Below are 20,678 nucleotides of genomic sequence, written 5' to 3' on the forward strand. Positions count from 1 at the left end.
AGCAGCAGGACTGCTGGCAGATAGCTGGTGTCAGACTTTCACAGTCTTTTTATTTAGAGAAAGGAGAGGTCCAACAATCAAGGCACCTGTATGGAATTAACAGGGAAAGCAGTCAACAGAACACAACTTCCATTCCAGTCTTCCAAATCCTTTGTCTGGTCTTTAAAGTCTAAAATAAAATTTTAACACAATTTGTAGCCAGCACTTGAGTTAACAGTGATTTATCACAACTTGATATTTAAGCAAGGAGCCTTAGCTGTTCCCAGCAAAGTCAATAATTCTGCTGCCATGCAGAGAAACGAGCACCAGCCAAGCTACTATCAGAAACCTCCATAGAAATGATCCAGGGAGACTGTTTTTCACCTTTCTAGTGGTTGTCATGGACTTCAAAAGGCACAGTTTCCAAACTAATTGTGTCTCTCACAATAACTCCTATAAAACATTTTTAGAATGCATTATTACACATCAGTAAGTAAAAATGGCACTGCCTTACTCAAAAAAGAAAATCTATTCCCTGTGTGTATTCATATTCATGCATTCAACCTTGGTTAACTAAAATAGTTTTGCTGCTTGTTTTTCCCCTCAGCTCTGTAGATGCAGCACAGGTCACAGTTCATTTTCTTATGTGTTAACTGAGGTTGCACAGGTCAGACACTTGGACTAGATGATCACTGTGGGTCCCTTACAATAGAACTGTGCTTTCAGTGAAAACCTTGCTCTTCTGCATTACTAATCAAATTTTGAGGTCCCATATACCTGCAGGTACCTCCCAGGTTTCTTGGTATTCCCACCGTAGCCACCAGTAAGGATTTCTTGAGAGCAGCCAGGTTTGGGGCTGGTGCCTGGAGGCAGGGGCCGGGCTCTGCACTGTGTAGACAGTCTGCAGACATAAAATAGGTAACAGCAGTAGGTGTCTAAAAATAGTTGGATTAATCTGGGCCACACTTTCATTTGCAAGACCTTTGCCGGTACAACAGCCCAAAAATACCACGCGTGGTAGGTGTACTTTGGGTTGAATGTGTTATATAATGTAGGTAGCTCATGTTGTGTGGTGGGGAACAGATATTTCAAACAATTAGCTGCCGTCACCTTCAGTGGTTCTTCTGTCCTGGTCTTTGGTAGATGACTCAGTGTGTTTTCAGAATGGATCCAGATCCTTACCACAGATTTTAAAGACCATTTGGAGAGATCCAATTGCACTTTCAGCTGTGAGAAGCACATAAGGCTGTGTCTTCACCTTGGCTTTAGTGGAGAAGGTTACCAAGCTTTCCAAAAACCTCTTAGAGGCTGCTACAAAGGTTTTGGAAACAGAATCTTGAGCAGGTGGCAAAAACATGTCTCAAAACTGTTTTTCCTGTTAGATCAAGTGAACTGGAGTTGTGTAAAGATATTAGCCACTCAGTCATGAGCTAATATCCCAGACACTTGTCCTGCAGGCAGTCTGCTCTCTGGGAATAGGGGTCGTCTTCTTTAAAGGTCATTGCAAATGATATCTCAGCATGGTGGTATGGATGAGTTGCTGGATTTGCAGGATGTAGGTATTTAGTCATAATCACTTGTGGTTATTTTATGTATGTAGTCATCATTGGTAGATTTTGTGTGAGATACCTATATACGCACACATATATGTATGTTTCTCATGACATTTCAGCTTCAGAGTTATTGTAGACACGTAGCCTGTCTTGATTCCAGACACAGGACCTGTCTGTATTTTGCATTTATTGTGCGAAAGTGTTTTTAAAGTGTTGTGCGTGCCTCCCAGCACCTCTTGTTGTCAGGGCAGAGATGATGGCTGTCTAGTGATAGACACGGGGAGCTCCTTTGTTCGTGGGCAAATGAGTGTGCGATTGTGCTCTTGCTTTGTGGAACATGCCTGGATGAGCTGCACCCCACAGAAGCAAGATAATCACTGTTCATTAAAATTTGTTTTAAGATCATATACACATATAGACTTTAATTTCTGCATGTTCTACTTTGACTCCAAATCAGTATCGTTAATGACACTGAGTAGTTTGCTGTTAGCTGACAGTATGTTTTTCGAGTATCTAAATTTAAATATCAGGACTATAACTGCAGTGCATATTTTTCCCATGTAGTTTCTTTACAAATGGCATATGCCCCATTTGTTTAATCCGTACTCCTACTTCTGTGATTACAAAATAGCCAGGTTACATAAAAACAACTAAATTATATATTTGCATACAATACTGCTGTGGCTCTGCAGAAACCATTTTGGACTGTTCAATGCTAACAATTTCTTTCATTAAAAGAGCTTGTTATTTCACCAGCAGTACTGCAGAGTTCTTCCAGTCTTTTGCCTGGAAACATTTTTTTTTTCATCATTCTACTACAATTCCTGCAAATGAAGTAAATAATATTTAGTAAAATAAGTAATAAAAAACAATAAACCAAAGCACTGCTACTGTAGTTCTTTCTGCCATTTAAACCTATGGGTTTTTTGGTGGATTTCAGAGTTGGATTTCAGAGTCTTTGGGCAGAAACCAGCCTTTATTTAAGTGTTTGAATAGCACAGTGGGACCCCAATTCATGGCTAGGCACTGACAAAGTAATGGTACTAAAAATAGTTTGCAGAGTTGGGCCCTCCAGTAGCAAAAGAAAAGTCAGAGAATGCATAATTTCAAGAAATGCTCTGGCTGTTGCCAGTGGGTCTGCTGTCCCTATTGTTATTTAAAACCAGAATTAGCTGTGCCTGTTATCTGCAGCACAGTCTATCCATTTGCAGCCTGCTGGCTTCGTTCTTTATTACCTTTCTAAATCGAGTTAAACATCGATGTTCTTTGAGAGACCACAGTCAGCATTTGGGGAGACACAAGCTAGGACTCCACATTATGAATACTTCAGTTGCAGAGCTGACTGAAGAGGCTCCTGCTGCTGCCCATGGCCATTCCTCCTGCTCCCTGCCAGGATCACTCTAGCTGTCTTGGAGCTCTGAAGCAGATTTGGGAAAGGAATTGGTTTAAAGCTTTGGTCTGGCTTTTCTCATGGGCTTATTTCACAGGTCCATTGTACTGGGCAGAGTTGGCCCAGCAGCTGGGCAGTGGAAGAAGGGAAGGAAAAATTGGAGAACCGTCTCCACCACTGTGTGACTCATCACACAGAATTGTCCTCCCAGTATTGTGTGCGTGCTGGAAGCAGAGCCTTGCTCTTCAGGCAGAAGGGGAATCTCTCCATTGCTGAAGAGTGTAAAGAGAATGCTGGTTTGGCAGTGAACAGTGACTCCTCTTAGGCATCCTGAAGGGATACTGAACGTGCATACTCCGCTAGCAGATATCCCAAAATGCCATATGGAGTTTGCAAAAGTAGGCATATTCCCAATCCCAGCATTGCATAAACCACGCACTTTAGCATAAGGTCTGACTTTAACTTAGAACACAAATTAAAGCTTGCTCTCCAGTGGAGAAGAGTAGAACTATTGAATCACTTTTTTTATACAACAGATTCAAAAAGTCTTATCTTTTTACCAGGTTATTTACTGGTGAAATTCTTGAGACTGAACCAGAAACAAAAAGTTTTTTAAAAGCTTTTTTTTTTCTTTCTTTCTTTCCATATAAAACCATTAGTATCTGCAAGGTGAAAATCTGGGGTGGATTTGTAGCAGTGGATTTAGAAGTGCTCACTGGAGTGCTCTGGTCTGTGTAATAGCAATGAACAATATTTCCTTGCAATGAAGAAACACCTTTCAGCTATATCAGAAGATGTAATTTCCTGAGATATTATAATGAATTTCTCATCTGGAATCTGGGCCAAGAGGTTAGAGACAAAAGTTCTTGTTGGGAGGCGGTGCCCAGTGATCACAGAGACATCTCCAGGATGCTCCATTAGGGCCACAGATACAGTAATCTTATGGGATTCTCTAACCAGAGAAAGCCGGAAAAAACAGGGAGGCCTGAGCTGCAGTAGCATGTTATAGTTACGCCCTGATGAGGTGAGATCATTTCTCTTTGTAATCTCAGAATGGAAAGTAGAAGCTGAATGATAGTGTCATTAAGAAGTTGATATTTAACACATTTGCAGCTCTTCCCGGTATCCATACCCTTCGGTGCCAGTCCTGAAATCTAGGACTTTTCCAGAGAAAACCCCTTTATTAGTGGACCAAAACAAGTGGCTGTTGCTGAATGTCACACTGGTTTTCTGTCAAGGCTACTGTTCAGTTTTTTCAGTCTCTTCAGCATAGCTTCCTTTTTTCCCTTGTAGGCATTTTATGTGTACAGTGTTTAAATACCGCCTCTCCAGGAACCTAGGGCATGGATCCTCCTAGCTAACCTCTTAGCCAACCAGTGCCAGCATGCATTTCTTCATGATGCATCCAACCTGGTGCAGCCTAAGTGGGGATGAGCACCAAGTACAAAATGCTTGAAGGGTGGGTTGGAGGTGACAGTGAACAGGTTAAAAATGGCTTAGTGAAAGACGTTCTGTCTGCGTTTGCTCTTGGGCAGTGTGTGGCTTGTGAAACAAATCTGCCAGTGTGGCCGCCTGAGCCAGGTAGCAGCGAGGCAGCAGGAAGGTGGAGTGTGGAAGCTGGACACGCATTGCGTGCTCCTCTTCAGCGACCGTGCTCCGCGCCGCCCTGCGCTTACCATGGGGCGAGGGCACACATGGACGGCTGCGGCAGAGCATCTGTTCTGCTGCAAATCCAGACGCCCCTTCCCTCGCAGTAATGTGTTCACAGAGGCATGCCCTTAATTACCCTAAATAGACAAATGCACGATGCAGACTGAAGATTCCAGACATATGGACATGCCAGAAGTTTTGTGTCTCTTGTGGGTGAGGCTTTAAAAATGTCTTGAGGGGTTACCAAAACTTGTTGCTGCTCCAGATCTGCTTTTGAATAATGTGTCAGCACTTGTTTAAGATAAATATTGAAAGACTTGTAGGAATCATCAGAGAAAATTTTCACAAGTAACTCGGAAATCAAAGTCTTGTTGACTTCTAATGAGACTTTGGTGTGCAGATCACTTCAGGGATTTTGAAAATCTTGTCCATCTTCATTCTAGCCAAAATGTTTTGTGTTCCAGTGGCAGAATTCTTTCTCTTGTTTTCTTTTTTTTTTCTTTCTTTCTCTTTTTTTTTCTTTCTCTTTTCTTTTCTTTCTTTCTCTTTCTTTCTTTCTTTCTTTCTTTCTTTCTTTCTTTCTTTCTTTCTTTCTTTCTTTCTTTCTTTCTTTCTTTCTTTCTTTCTTTCTTTCTTTCTTTCTTTCTTTCTTTCTTTCTTTCTTTCTTTCTTTCTTTCTTTCTCTCTTTCTCTCTTTCTCTCTTTCTTTCCCTCTTTCTTTCTTTCTTTCTCTCCCTCTTTCTTTCTGTCTTTCTCCCTCTCTCTCCCTCAATCATTCTTCCTTCCTTTTTTCGTTTTTCTTCTGGTAAAAATAAATTGGGATCTTTACTTTTCTGGCACTGGAAGAGAAATACCACATCCCATTAGATATTTTTCCCTTATTTTTGAGGCACACAAGTTTGTCTGCACATGAGTTGTGATAACTGTTTGGCCTGAGATAAAATGGTAGAACTTTTCCAGTTACAAATTTTTACCAACCTAATTTACTACCATAGCTAGAATATCAAAGGTGTTTAATAATAAACAAACCATTATTTTTTGTTTACTCAAATTTTACTTACCCATGTGAATTTCTTGACTGTGATGTCCATTTTTTCATATATTGCAAGTGGAAATGAAAAGCAAATCAGTGGCAAATCGAAACAATTTGGCAGCATAAACACAATAAATTATCCAGCTACAAAATGATACCAATAGTGCTAAGTAAATAATTCCTCTATGAAACTTTATTACTTTGTGGATTGTTTGCAGAAAACATCTCATTATCTCAGTTATGTGTATGAATTTCTAAGAAGATTATTTGGTGTGTAATTTCCTTGTCAAATTCCAATATCCAAGGCCTCAAAGGAATTTAGGGCTCTTATCCCTTACCAGAATCTATATCATTCCTTATATCAGTAGAAATGTAAGCATTAAACATGCTAATCCAGAACATTGTGATACCTACATTTCACATGCTAATCGGAAATTGTAACAATCAAATTAAGCATGAAGTTGCAATTCCTGTCACCTCTTGTTTGCCATTTAATTGCTGGATACCTACTCTGAGCTCATCATTCATCTTTCTTGGTAATCAGTGGAGAGAGGAGCTGCCAAAGAATCGTTTATCCAATATGACAAGTAAGTAGGTGGGTCACTCTTCTAAGGGCCCTGTCTTTCCCTTCTCCTTGTTGAAGAAGCCTAGATAACAATGTAGGCTGGTTGTGTGTCTGGGATGGGCGAAATGAGTTTGTCTGTGCAGCCACCATGCAAATTTCAGAGCCAAGTGAGCTGGTGCTCTGCACAGGGAGTTACTTCTCGTAGCTCAGCACAGGCAGGGATGGATTCTCCCATGCCACTTCCATCTGTGATTTGCATTTATCTTGGGTTACAGTCTGCAATTATGTGTGGAAGTACCCAGCTAGCTTTAATCAAGTTATCTGTAGAAGTTCAAGTGAATCGTCTCAGGAATCCACACAAACTTATTTATTTACGTCTCTAACCTTAAAGACAAGCTTCCTGGTGGGAAAGAGCTAAGTTCTGTGGCCTTTTTTTTATGCTGTTCTACTTTGTGCAGAACAATTACATATTTATTTAACTAGACAGCAAAGGGAAGTCTAGGAGTTATGGCAGATAAGGCCTTCACCTTAACCACTGAGTTGCTGCTCTGCTTCATATTTCACTTCCTTGCATCCATCACTCCATACTGGTGTGCTCTGCAAGCAAAGAATCTGAATGATGAATGAAAGTCTTTTTCCTTGATATGACATTTAGCCCAAAGCCCCTCTCTTTAAAGTGACGTGATGCCCTTCTGTCTGACTTTTAAAGGTCAACTTCTACCTGGTATTGAATTATTTTCTGCCACTAAAGTACTTTGGTCCCATCCTTGACTTACACTGGGTATGCCCCTGCTACAGCACCTGAGAGCATGTCCCAGTCCTGGCTGCTGGATGCCCAGCCTGGCTGCTGCTGACTGCTGAGGATGGAGAGTACGCCATCTTCCAGGCATGGGTTTTCTTTGGAAGGAAAACCGGTTTTACAGGCAGGCAGGGCAATGTGGAGCACTCCAACAGGTTCTGTAAACTGCCCCACAGGACATGGTTGGTACCACTTAGTTTTGACAAAGGGGAACATTACACAACATCTTGCTTGAGATGGCAGCAACCACATACAGCATCATGTCCACAGCATGTGGCGGGCTCTGTCACCATTTGTATACATTTCTATGCAATCATATTTTCAGCAACATGTGTGTGATGCAAAAAGAGACAGAAGAATATGCAGGTGCTTTGGGTAGCCTCCAAATTACAATGATGGGAAAGGGTCAAATCAGAGTAAAGCACAATTTGCAACCCATCAGAGAGTTCCTGTGCCAAGCAGGAACTGCCCAAAACCCTGAATGACTGAATAGCTTGTGCATTCTGAACACCGGCTAGATGTTCTTTGTTTCATACCTGTCATGTTTTCATAAATGATTTGTTTTCTTGGCTCTGTGGTCAGTACAGCCCACATAATTTCACACAATACAGCCTGACTTACTCTGCCTATTCTTCATTTATCAAGCCCTTCTGCTGAGGCAGAATTACTGGTATTTAGGGTCTCTGGTGGACATACATCCAGATACAGTTTTAGGAATCACCTAGGGGACTCTTCAAATGTGGTAACTTTTGATCTCTGTAGTTCACCTTCCAGCTGCCCAGAGAGAGTTGTGAATCCTGATGTGCAGAGTGGTGAGCCCTCTCTGCTGCCTGCCTTGTCCCAGCATCAATCGCAGGGTGGAGGAGAATCCCTGCCTCAGATGGGACCTGTCCTCACTCCAGCTCTCTCCCTGAGAACTGGTTTTTGTAGGTTTCATGGTGTGTATTTGCCTTGTTTTGTGGTCACTGTGTGTGTGTGCATATGTGCAGTCTTTTAGGTGGTTTTAGTAGGTATAATTTCCCTTTTCGCTTGGTTAATCAATTCACAGAATGGAAATCTTTGTTTCAGGGAACCTCACAGTGAATATCTCCCTAAAGGTGGATAGTTTGTTCCACCTATTAAACCTGCATAAGCTCTGCATAACCAGCAAGGGAGTTTTAGCTTCAGAGAGTTTCCAAACACTTTTGCTCTAATACTTTGATTTTTCTGGTGAAGTCTTTGTTTTCATCTGATTATGTTTCTTAACTTATTGCATATCTGACTGAGGATCCTAAAGCAAGTTAATAGGATGATATAATGCACAGAACTAATTCCCAAATGCTGCTGCACACTTATGAACAGTTTTGACTTGAAAGTATCCTGCAGAATCTGCAGAAGAAATGCAAATACGAGTTCCGGGTGATGATCAGAGCAGCCACCAAACCACTGCGAGCCACTGGGGACTGTGTGGTTAAGCACCTTAGGTGCACACTGAAGATACCACTAAAGGCTGTGTCTTTTTTAGGTTCACTCAGTTTTTGCGGTTCCTGGTGCTTCATATTAAAACCCAGTCTCTGGAGACGAAAGCAATAGATATGCAAAGACTCACAATGCAGTGCAAATGGCTATACAGAGCCACAGCGTGTGGAATGCCATTCATCTGTGACAACCTTTTTCACTTCCTGCAGAGCACCCCTCGAGGACTTGTGAGACCAAGAACTGATTACAAGCAGGCAGTGAGAGACATGCATGATGAGGCATAAAGTCAGCAATCTCATATGCATTTTCAGTTTCAGACAGCACCAGCTGAGACTATCAGACTCCTTAGCGTTACTTTCCTTTAAATCTTTCCGCTTGCTACAGTTTGAGTCTCTAGAGGAGGATGCTGCTGGACAGCCAGTTCACTCTTCACAGGGATGGTTAAGTGTGCAGTAGATCAAGAGAGTTCTTTGAAAGAACCTATAAACACTAAGGAAGCAGTTACATGCACTTTTTCAAAGTATTTTAACTGCCTTTTACCTCAAGGAAGTCATTATGATCTGTTGAACGCAAAAGCGTTTTTCTGTTTTCTTTGAATGCTTGCAGCAGCAGGTGGGTGGTGGGATGTATGAAGCGTCTTGGGTTGAGATGAATTAACCACTTTGAAAGACGAAAGAGTGTCTCCCAGGATTTTTCCTGATTTTTGAATCAGACTTCTAAACTTGGGGAAATTTTCACATGCTGGTTAGGCACAGGCATAAAAAGGGCATAATTTCTTGGGACAGATTTTTATTCTGAGATTTCCAGACTGCACTGTAAAATCAAGTTCAGAAGGTATAAAAGGTTTTAAGATATTTTTTGGAACAAGGCTAGAGTGTGAGCTCAAGCCCTTTAGAGAGTTGTCCACCAAGAAGTCTAATTTTTGAAGGAAGGGGCAAGGAACCAAAATCCTGCATAAATCATCTGTATGTTGAATCAATATGTGTCTTTATTTTGTTTAACTTAGTAAAGTTGCTGAGAGATTTGCTTTAGGTGGGGAGCTGGGATTGTGTGTGACTTGTGAAGAGACTCTTGGCTAATATGACAATTTGAGGGCACTGAATAGCTTAGTGAAACACATTTTGGACAACTATATTTTCAACCCATCCTGTGTGAACCAACTGTGTTCCACAGAGCAGCTGTGATAACCTCTGACTAATTGGCTTTTCAGAAGGTTACCTGCTGAGAGCATCTGCCACAACATCCATTCTCCCAGAAATGTCTCATCTCAGGGTTGCCTGGTGCAGGCTGTAGAGCCCAGCATCACGGGCAGGAAGTGAGTTATCTCTTGAGTCAGAATACAGAGGAAAGGATTTGCCTGACCTTGTTAAATGTTCATCATCTGTCTTGAAACTCTGAGCATCCTGCCTAAGAAGCCTTTTGAAGGCCACCCTGAAGCCTTCCCTGAGATGTGCTGTTGATCCAGAGAGTGAATCTGTGAGCGAGCCAGGATCCCACATACCCACATCCTCAGTGATTTACTGTGGCAGTGCCAGCCCCAGCGCCGCGCCCAGGCGGGCTGTGCACGAGCCGAATGCCAGCTGCCACCTCCAAGCCCTCGTGTGTAAGACCTGGGACCGCTCGGAGTGAGCAGCGCAGCAATACACAAATAACACCGAGGAGTTTGCTGCATGTAAAGTCATTCTCCCTCCCCTAGATCTCATACAGGAATATTTATTCAGGAGCATATTTGTGGTGATGGTATCAACAGATATTAAAACTATATCCAGGAGGATTAAGAGTACCTGCTTGTGGGAGCAAGTTGCCAAGAAGAAAAAAAAAAAAAAATCCTGAATTTATCCTTGCAGAAATAGCAATTCATATGTCAGCTGCTGTTTGTTTAAAGACTCTGCTGTTGGAGTCTTGTGAAGGTACATCAATGTCCCTGATCATTTCAACAAAAGATATTTCATAGTTGAGTTTCATAGCTCATGACAAATATCCTAACTGGATCCTAAAAAAAGTAGGGGCAAAGGTATAACAACATTTATTTTAATTCTGTGTATTTTTTCAGCTTTTATAATTATTATGCATGGCCTCATTAATGAGTATTGAATGCTTATGGGATTAGGATTACTGTGTTTGATGCTCTAGGTGTTGTGCTCACAGATCCACCTTTTCTGTCAAGCTACTCCAAAATCAAAATCTTGGTTTCCTGCTTGGCAATCAAATTAAAAAATCAAAGTGAGAAGAGACTTCCTTCCTTTCCCGCTTGGTATTTTTCCACTGTATTGACAACTGCATTTGACAAACAGCATTAAATAACCTTCAAGACTGTATCAGCTACCTGTTCTTAGTATCGAGGGGGAAATCAGGCAAGTCAGACCAAGACATGACTGGTTGGGAATCAAAGCAAAATTGACAGTCTTATCAAATACCATCCACATCTCTGTATTCTCTCTTGGCTGCTGGGTGTTGCACAGGCTGCTGGGCTGTGACACGTGCAGGGAGGCAGTTTACTGTCTCTGTGCAGCCCTGAGGTCTGACTTGGTGCCTGTACAGGACGGAGCTGCTCCGATGGGAGGAGGCAGCTGGAGGTGGATGGAGCAGGCTTCTCTGTGCTGGCTCCAGCTGCAATAGTTTGAGTTAACCTTGGATCCCTGGCATTGTTGACTCTGGTTATCAGCGACCTTGTTAGGTAATAAGGATGTGCAGCAATAGCTGCATTTACCTTCAGGTTAACAGAACTGGTGCTACTCTCCACCCCAAACAGTAGTGGGAAGGTTTAGTGATAGAATGAAACCAAATGCTGGTGCAATTTCAGTCTCATCTGACCTGGGGTGAATGGTTTGTGGCCTTGCCAAGGCTGCCCCATGGCAGCACTTCCCAGCTGCTGCTAATCCTCCTTCGGCCATGGTGACTGATTGGGATCAGTTCCCCAAGCAGGTATTTTTACAGTAACTTCCATAAGCCTCAGAGAGACACCTCATGCTCTCACACCCCAGTGATAATAATTCAATGCACAATAAAGAAAAGCGTAAATCTACAAATGGGCTACCAGGCCTTTTCTTTTATCAGTGTACAAAATTCTTCAAAGGTAGTGGTATCTGTTGGGGGCCCCACAGCTGGACACAGACATGACCTGGAGTATTGTGTCCAGCTCTGGAGTCCCCAGTACAAGAAAGACCTGGACCTGTTGAATGAGTCCAGAGGAGGGCCATTAAGTTGATCACAGGGCTCAAATAGCTCTCCTGTGAATACGAGCTGAGTTGAGGCTGTTCAACCTGGAAAAGAGGAGGCCTTGTAACACCTTCCAGTACCTCAAAGAGGGCCTACAGTGACCCTGGAGAGGGACTTTTCACAGGGGCATGTAGTGACAGGACAAGTGGGAATGGCCTTTAGCTGTAAAGGGCAGGTTTAGATCAGATATAAGGAAGAAGTTCTATACCGTGAGGGTGGTGAGGCAGATTCCCCCCCAGAGAAGTTATGGCTGCCCCATCCCTGCAAGTGTTCAAGGCCAGGCTGGATGGCACTCTGAGTAACCTGGTCTAGTGGAACATTCTGATTCCTTGCCCACGGTGGGGATGGGTTTGGAACTAGATCATCTTTAAGGTCCCTTCAACCGCAACCCCTCAGTGATTCTATGAACTCTAATTAGGAAATAACAAGATGCAACAAGTCTGCAGTAATGTACAGCGTGTCTTAATTGACATGAGACACATGAAATGAGATACCTGGGGCCTTTCTAACACAGGAAAAATACTACCAAATGTAGCTGTGAATGCAGTTTTTTGCAAACTCCAAGGAATAGTTGGTAGATGGATGTTTGGAAATAGGCATTTTTCATTTTAATCCCGTGTTTGAAATGTGCTGACTTTAGAAATATAGTATAAAATTAGTTCCAGGAGAATAAACCTAGCAAAGATAATAGATGCTTGTTTTCTTTCTCAGAATCCCTCAATTATGAAAATGTGACAAATAGGTAATACCTCTGGGTTGACTTGAATTAACATATGTTTAAAATAAATGTAAAATATGTCCCTTTCTCAGTTAGACAAAAATCACACTTTTCAGGTCCTCAAAAACTAAAATATATCTCTGGCTTTGAAATTATTGTTGTCTTTCTACTGCATCTTCTTGAAAATGTCATGTGAGATTAGATCTGTGCTCCGTTGTGTTGGTAAGCGTGCAAACCCCCTGCAAAGGGCGGTCTTTGTTCTGAGAGCTCAGGAAAGGTTTTCAAAGACAACTGCTCATTTTTGATACCTTTTATAAAGGTCTTACTTTCAGAAAGCACTGGATATGTACTGTTAGAAGACCAGAGTCCTTAGAGGAGTCTCCAGCTGGGCTCCCAAAATTATATAGGTAACGAGGAAGTAAGTGCTTCTAAAATGCTGTCCTCAAAAGACAAAGTGAGAGGAGTAGGAACAGGATAGATGACCACTAAATCCTCAGTTTGCTTGCTCTAAATAAAGAACCTGACAGTATTATTACTACTCCCTTGCTCAGTGTTGCCATTTGCATCCAGACTCCTCTGCTGAGTGTCCTGCGTGGCTCAGAGTGGTTGTGCTCCCTCTGCACTGTGGACAGAGCTCAGGTTGGGATCAGTCCCATTTCTCCTCATTCATGAGTTTCTGTCCGAAGGGCCAGCTGACTCATTTCAAACTTAAGTACAAGTACAAGCTGATGGCTGAGACTATGGATGATTGGAGAATTTCAGTGTGAGTGCAATCCTGAGGCCTGATCTGATATAATTAGCCAGTTTACCCATTTTATTTTAGTCTTGCAACTCTGTGGCTAGGCAAGGAATTTCCCGTTGCTTGGGAGAGCTTTTCAATTTTTCCCTTCTTCACAGCAGATGAGCTCAAAAAAAGTCCTGTTTCTCCTTTCTGAGATGGGCCTGTCTCTCTTGATGCTACACAGATAGGAGATCTAGTTAACCTAGAATCAAACAAATTTGAGATGAGGTACAAGTTTGCTTCTCTCCAAGTTTAAAACCTCCCCATAGATTTCCCCTTTCCCTTCAAACCTGCTTAATGCCACCGTTGCTTTCTTTTCTGTCCTGAAGGGCACAGTCAGTTATCTGTCTAGAGCAGCTGAAGGTTCAAAACCTTCCCTTTATTCCATTGAATAAAACAGTTTCTTGGTCCCAAATGTGAGTCTTTCTTAGATACCTACTGACATGGGTATCTCATGTAGAAGGTGGTTGTGGGAACATTGCCCTAGAGAACCTGGAGAATAAAAGCAAGGCAGCTGTAAAAACAGAAATTAAGAATAGCATTGTAGTCAGGTTAATATGCCCACATAAGGAGGGAAATAACTGAGCAGACTGGTTATTATTGCTCCTCTATTTCATACGGCATATTTACACTGAGGGGTCAAGTGTTTGTGGCAGAGTGTGGGTGGGTTTTTTTAGTCTTATGCAACACCTGCTGATTTATCATCCCATCCTTTGCCTGCTCGATCAGACCTTCATGTCCATTGCTTCAAGAGTTTGGGGTTGGTAGAGGCAAATATGGGCAAAGTGACAGCTTGGCAGAGGCAATCAGCCCACAACACACAGAGCAGAGCCCACCAGGCATGATTTTGAAGGAGTGAGAAGCAAAAATCCACTGCCAGCCTGAGTTTCAGCTGACGTGAATGCTGCCTTGGCAGCATCAGTATCCCATTAGCTTCACAATTTGGAATCTGTCCCAAAAAACAGCTCTTCCCACACACACAGACACATACATTCATGAAAGAAGCAGGATATCAGCTGGAAAGGGTGCAGACCCAGCCTGATGAGTTCCGTCCCAGCACTGGCCTGGTCAGAGATGGGGTCCATGAAACTGGCGATGGGTGAGGGCTGTGTAATAATCCAAACTGCGTCCCAGAACGTTTTAGTGGTGGAGTTGGCAGTGCTGGGTTAAGGGTTGGACTCGATAATCGTGAAGGTCTTTTCCAACATAAATGATTCCGTGATTCTATGAAATAACACGGTGAACTTGTCTCTGCACGGCTCCTTGGCCCCAGAGGCCTGAGCCTGTGATGGGTTTACATGCATTTACGTGCTACAGAGTGAAAAAGCAACTGAATGTGCTTCAGCGTGAGCAGTCCTGCACGGGCACTCGTCTCCTGTTCAGAAAGGCAGAATGGGGAGCACAAATCCCCATCAGAAAAAATGTACAATCATAAAAATATTTATGCTGGGAGAGACTTCAGGAGATGGTCTCAGTCAGCTATGCTCAGAGCAGGGCCACCTTAGGTTGTGTGGAGCCTCATTTGTTGAGTTGCAAATATCTGCATAGGTGGAGGTCCCACAGCCTGGTCAGGTAACTTGTTCCAAAATTTAACCACCCTTACTAGGAAAGCTTTTTTTTCTTGCATCTGACCGGAAACCGTTTTGTTGCATCCTGTGTCCATTGCCTCTTGTCATTTTGCTGTGCTTCTCAAAGAAAAGTTTGGGTGAAGGGGAGGAGAAATTATGGGTAACCTGCACATTCTCTTCCTTTGTGGTGTGATTGTGTTACACCTTTACGATGACTTTCAGGCACAGAATAGCAGCCACCAACATTGAACTTACTGAACTGCTTTTAGCAGGGAAAAAAGAAACTCTCTGCAATCCCCCTCTTTATCTTACGGGTTCTGAAGGGAGAAAGGATGTGGGTGAGCTGTTTTCACATCTTGTATGCACCGATGGCAAATTCTCACCATCCTGGCCAGCAGAAATGGTCAGGGAATATTAAATCCTACTTGGGCATTTGGCAGAGCCTTTCCAGCATTTGGCTATCAAGCCTTCAGTAGTTAATGCAAATCCAACCAAACAGAAGAGCCTGCTCTCTGGGACTCAAGACTACAGGAAAAGTAAGCAGTGCTTTCATATGAGGCAATAAAATTCAAGTAGGATTTGTTAAATCATGCAAATGATTGCTGGTCTGCACTTTATATTTATCTAAGAAATTGATTAAGCACTGAGTTTTTTGGTTGGTGAGTAAAGTTGATTAAAAAAAGTACTAGAGTCACAATATATATTCTAGGAGTACATTTACTGAGCTCAAACCTAACTTTTTTAGTTTCAGGTGAAATACATGATAATGTTCTATACTCACTGTCTGGTTTTGAATTCCTGTTTTGTTTCTTACAGCCCCAGCAGAGAGCTCTCCATAAACATTTCCAGCCTCTAAAGCTGCTGTCCTGCCACTTGATATGAAAGTGAACTTTCCTTCATGAAAAACCACAATAAATGGCGCTGCCAGAAAATGACCATGGAGGATTGAAGACAAACTTGAAGTAAAATCAGCAGACTCAGATGATGCATTCTGGGAAGACCTGGTTTGCTGTGGAGTAAAAACGTGGTGCAAAATATCCAGTGCTAATTTGTTGAAAATGATCATTTATAGACCTTTAGCTGGAAAATTTCTTCCAGTTTTCATCACTGTGCATAACTTTTGAGTTCCCTTTAGGGGACTGTCTATGCCCTCCACTAGAAGTCCTGTTTTAGCATGGCAACTACTGGATTCTTTTATTATGTATGCAGATGGCATGATGTTTTAGGAAAAACTTACAGCAATTCTCCAATCTCAGTGGATATGTTCACAATATTACACCCTGATAGGAATGTAAACGTCTTGTATGTGTTAGTTTTGCAGTCTAATGGTATTCTGTTAAACAATATCAGCACTTCATATGTGCTTTCCTCACAGAACTAGCACAGTCCATATATATATATATAATGGTCTTTTTTTAAAATACTGAGGATATGTTTCAGTATTTGTGCTGAGACTGCATCCAAACTGAAGCCCACTACTATCATCCCTTCACCAATTCACATTAGATTGTGTAGATAGATTTGCACGTGGCAGAGATGTGACTTCTTTTGTCAAGACTTAGAGAACAGCTGTCACAGAGGTAGCCAAGAACAGGGTAGGTTGAGCTGTAGGACACTGTGTCTGCTCTCCCTCTCATCCACCAAATATCAAAGGTTCTCATTTCTAGTGTGCCAGTGTGTTTTCTTACTCAGAGAGGGAGAGGCAAGGGAGAGAGCCTTTCTCAGAAGTGTGTGTGACCCTGGGTTTGGTCTACAGTAAAACCAGAATAAACTGGAAGAATTCAGGTTCTTTATGCTGGCCACCATTTATGTTTTGGGCAGGGCTGGGGAATCATAGTCCAAACCAAACTCTCTGAAAAAGGTAAAGTGTAAGATTATACTTCTGAGGAGCAAGACACTCCCTTTGGAGAGGGCAGACTTCTTCATTAACTTTTTCCACTTTCTATCCAAAACAGTATTTTGGTAGGAACTGGGAATAAGCAAATGGTTCCAATAAGCCTTTCAATATACTGTAGCAGGCTCAAGACTGTTGCATTCAATCTGAACATTGTTTTTTGTTCAGTCTCTGAATGGCTGGCCTCATCACTGGTTGTATCACAGCTGGCTGTGGTACTGTTTCTTCAATGGGGACTCAGTGGAATTAATGTCTGTCCCTCACATCAGGACCTTCTTGAAACACTCTTTATAATGAACTGATGCCATCAACATACTGAGGGGGCTTACTTATTTGTTCCTTCTTTCTTTGAAATCAAAGGTAGCTTTTTTTGTGTATTTAAAGACTGTCACTCTCTCCAGCCTGACAGACAGGTACAATACAGTTGCTGTTAGCATTTATTCCAAACTAGGTGAGACACAATACTGGTGTGAAGATGCAGTGATGGAGAGAGGGTGCAGCTCGAGTAAATCAGAGGCAACTTTCTAGAGGAAGCTCCTGTGTTATAATTCTTTAAAACTGTTGTGCAGTTCATTGCTAGAGAATGGAAGGTCAACCACTGTGGGTGCCCGTACAACAAACAGATAATTATCTTCAGGGTTTAATTTTTTTCAGATGGTTATGGGCTTAGGTTTCAGCTCTCCACCCATCTCAGATTCAGCATGTTGGATACTTCTACAGTATTCAGTCCAAAAGAAAATTATTTTTACTGATGACCAGGATATTCAGAAGGCATTAGTGATTTCTAATGGTTTGGGTCTTTCCACGGGTTCTCAAATGGAGCTCCCAAGAATTACAAAGCAGTAAACTTCTACAATCTCCTTCTGAAAATCCTGGTCCCTAATTTTAAATTAATTGGTGTAAAAATTTTTCTTAAGACATGAGAATCTTTGCCAACAGCAACATTTGCACTTTTTAGAGCTTTTCGTAGGGTTGCAGGTTGGAATCTGATACCAATAGAGCCAGTCATGCACATGGCACAGGTCCACTGTAAGCTTCAGCAAATTTTACAGCTCTTTCTGCTACAGGTTTTAAAAATGCATTCTGGCAACTGACATCAATTTCATGTTGGTACAGCAATTAAAAAATAAAGTACTTTGATTGATATGTTATATTAAAAGGAGAATGCTTTACTTCTACAGTAGGAATTCTCTTATTTTACTACCCAGTTAAAAAATCCAGAATAATTTGAATGATAAAAGAAAAGTTTATCAAAGAGTGTTATCTTAAAAGGGTGTATGAGAAGAAGTTGCGTTAGGCAGAGAGCCACTAGAAGCTTTTTTTGTATCAATGTTAGTTTTGAACATCTTCCAGTATATGGGCATGAATTTAGATGTGTGCACTTCTCCTGTTAAAACAGTTTGTTTTAAAAGCTTCCCAGGATTTTAGCTATGGTGACCTAGAAAAGCAGTGTTATAGGCCCTGAGAAATGTGAAAATCAAGTCCAGATCCTTGAGTAGCCAGACTCGGTGAGAAGTCTGCTGTAGGTGCCTATCGGACAAATCTTTGAAGCTGGTGTAGGTCTCCATCCTGCAGCCAGCCTATGCATGTGGACAACTGCAAGCATAGTTCCCCCGAGCCCCGTGACACTTCTCATGTGTGTAACTGTCTGCCAGAGCCATAAGGAAATAACTGTACTTTTTGGCTTGTATTTAACTATTCATTGTGTTTGGATTTTTTTAATCACTGTTATTCTCCCAAAGTAGGCCATGCTTCCTCAGGGATATTTATGGAATTGTTCTACATCTCCTGAACAACTATTTGGATCCCAGCATATTCTTCTGAAAAGTTTTTAATATAAATAAACACGTGGGAGAGATTTTTGTTGTTATGAATGGGGGCAGGTACTGTGTTCTCGGAAAGGCTTTTGAGTGCAGACAATCAAGTCTATTGCATTTTTTATGCTGAACACCTTATTAATAGCAGACATATCCGCTTTTGCCTGGGTCATAGAAACAGTTCAGGGGAAAGAATGCTTTATCTCTGGTCAATAAATCATTTATGTCGAGAGTGCCAAAGACCAAGTCAACATGAAAGGGAGCAAATAAGTTATTCCGGCAAAGGAAGTCAATTTAAATATGTTCAGAGCCATTAGTTCGGTGTGAAAGAGTGGGAGACTAATGCTATTTTCATCAAGCAGCCATTATCAGCCCTGTGGAGATAGATAAATTCGCAAAGGCCAGTGCTGCTGTTACATTGATCACTAGTTATTATCTCCGAGACAAGGCGGTGCTGCCATCAGGACACTGTTCCCCTGTGCAGACCTGCAGCCTCCTCTTCTCCCTGGCACCACACTCGCCTGGGATTTTCTGTGTCCAGAAAGGGTGCAGCATCAGACCCCACTAAGAATCCCTGACAGAAGTGCAGCCTTTCCAAGTGGTTTAAACCATGAGAAGTTCTCCACCAGAAACCTGAAGGAATTGCTCACTCCAGAAAGCATGCTGCAGCTGAAGGCATCCTTTGCACTGTTTTGATCCTTGTGTTTTTTTTCTCATCTGTGTGGCTTTCTGTGCCTGAACACCCACCATTTATTCTGTTAAGGGAAATGCAGCCTTCAAGGAGGGGAGTTTGAAAAAGCTCCACAAGCTCTTTGGTTTTGCTTGCCCAGATGTGTGGCAATGCTCTACCAGTGAGTTCATCCCTCCTGTCTGTTCTTTAAGGGTAAGTGTTGTCACTCAACAACAGATGTAACATTATTGAGGAAATTAAACCATTAAAAATTATACAATTCTGGTTTGGTTTTACCCTTCACTTTCCAAAGACCCAAGGCCAGGTCCCAGTGGACTTATATTGGTGCTACTCCGTGCGTGTCTCCACAGATGTGTCTATCAGTGCCAGCCATGGATCCAGGACTGGGGTGGGGTTTTTTGTCATTGCCAAAATGAACCTCCCTCCAGCAGCCACAAGACCACAAAATCTGTGTTATTCAAAGTAAAGCAAAGTAAAACCCTGAATCTTTCACATTGGTCCCCTTTAATAGTTGCCATCTCTGCCATCAGAGTCTCCTTGAACAGCCCCGCTGCAGGACTGTGCTGCAATTGACCCTGATATATATAGGCTGTGGTCAATGAGATTTTAATTTAAAAAGAGAAGGTCCTTTGGTATAATTAAAATTGATGGGTGAGGGGAAATTATTACCAGCATTACCTGCAACCTCCTATAGTAAAATTCAGGAGAGTAATCTGGAGTGCAGAAAAAGCCACCAACATAATGTATGGGTGATTAGGCAGGCTCATGAGGATAAATCAGCAAGTAAGAAAAGTAGATGCTTAATGAAGGAAGCCAAAAAAAGTATGGGAAGTCAGTGGCAAATAGGTTAGGGCTGGTTAGACCAAAGGCTTTACATATATCCTAATAAATACTGTCATAGCAAAGCTAAGTCTGATGTTAGACAGGCCCAGCACAGTGATTGTTCACAGTACATTGAAAACGCAACAAATAGTCTTGTTTTGTATTTGAAAGCAATAGAAGGAGGGAGTTGAATTGCCTATGAAAATGTAATTCCTCCTACTCCATCAGTAATTACGGGTAATATTAAGCAGCAACTATCCAAACATAATTTTAAATTTGTAGAATCATTAGCTGAATCCAAAAGTGAAGGAAAACTTGACTAGGACTCTTCAGAACCAGAAAGCATAAAAGAAGCTTCAAATGACACCAAAACCACAATAATTCAAAAGAATGAGAGGTTTGATCCAGAAAACTATAGGCTCATTAGCTTCCTATCAGTCTTAGGCAAAATCATAGAAAAGTTGGTATAACATAATCATTAAAGCAATTAATACTTGATAAAACCCTCCAGATTATTTTTGTAGAATTGTATCATGCCAAATAATTTGCTATCATTTTTTGTGGTATCAAAGTCTTGTTGAGAAAAGAAGCTCTGCTGGCATACTATACTTAGCCTCCTATAGAGCATTTGATTCTGATAGAGAACAAAAATAGCACAATGCAAAATCAATATCACCCATATTAAGTGGATTAAAACTGATTACAGGCTAGATCACACAAAAAAATGCAGTAAATATGAAA

At 41.7% G+C, this 20,678-nt stretch overlaps 1 protein-coding gene across 1 annotated transcript in view; it reads left to right on the forward strand.

The window, feature by feature from the left end:
* Nucleotides 1-18,713, forward strand: part of SAMD12 (sterile alpha motif domain containing 12) — a 171,954-nt gene extending 153,241 nt beyond the window's left edge. The window contains exon 5 of the mRNA XM_027884932.1: nt 15,530-18,713. Coding sequence (XP_027740733.1) covers nt 15,530-15,552 — 23 coding nt within the window. The 3' untranslated portion in view covers nt 15,553-18,713. The remainder of the gene's footprint in view (nt 1-15,529) is intronic.
* The last annotated feature ends 1,965 nt before the right edge of the window (nt 18,714-20,678 follow it).

The sequence above is a fragment of the Empidonax traillii genome, unplaced genomic scaffold (assembly GCF_003031625.1).
Source record: "Empidonax traillii isolate 1590-97213 ecotype Southwest subspecies unplaced genomic scaffold, ASM303162v1 scaffold157:size2224338, whole genome shotgun sequence".
In the NCBI taxonomy this organism is placed as follows: Eukaryota; Metazoa; Chordata; class Aves; order Passeriformes; family Tyrannidae; genus Empidonax; species Empidonax traillii.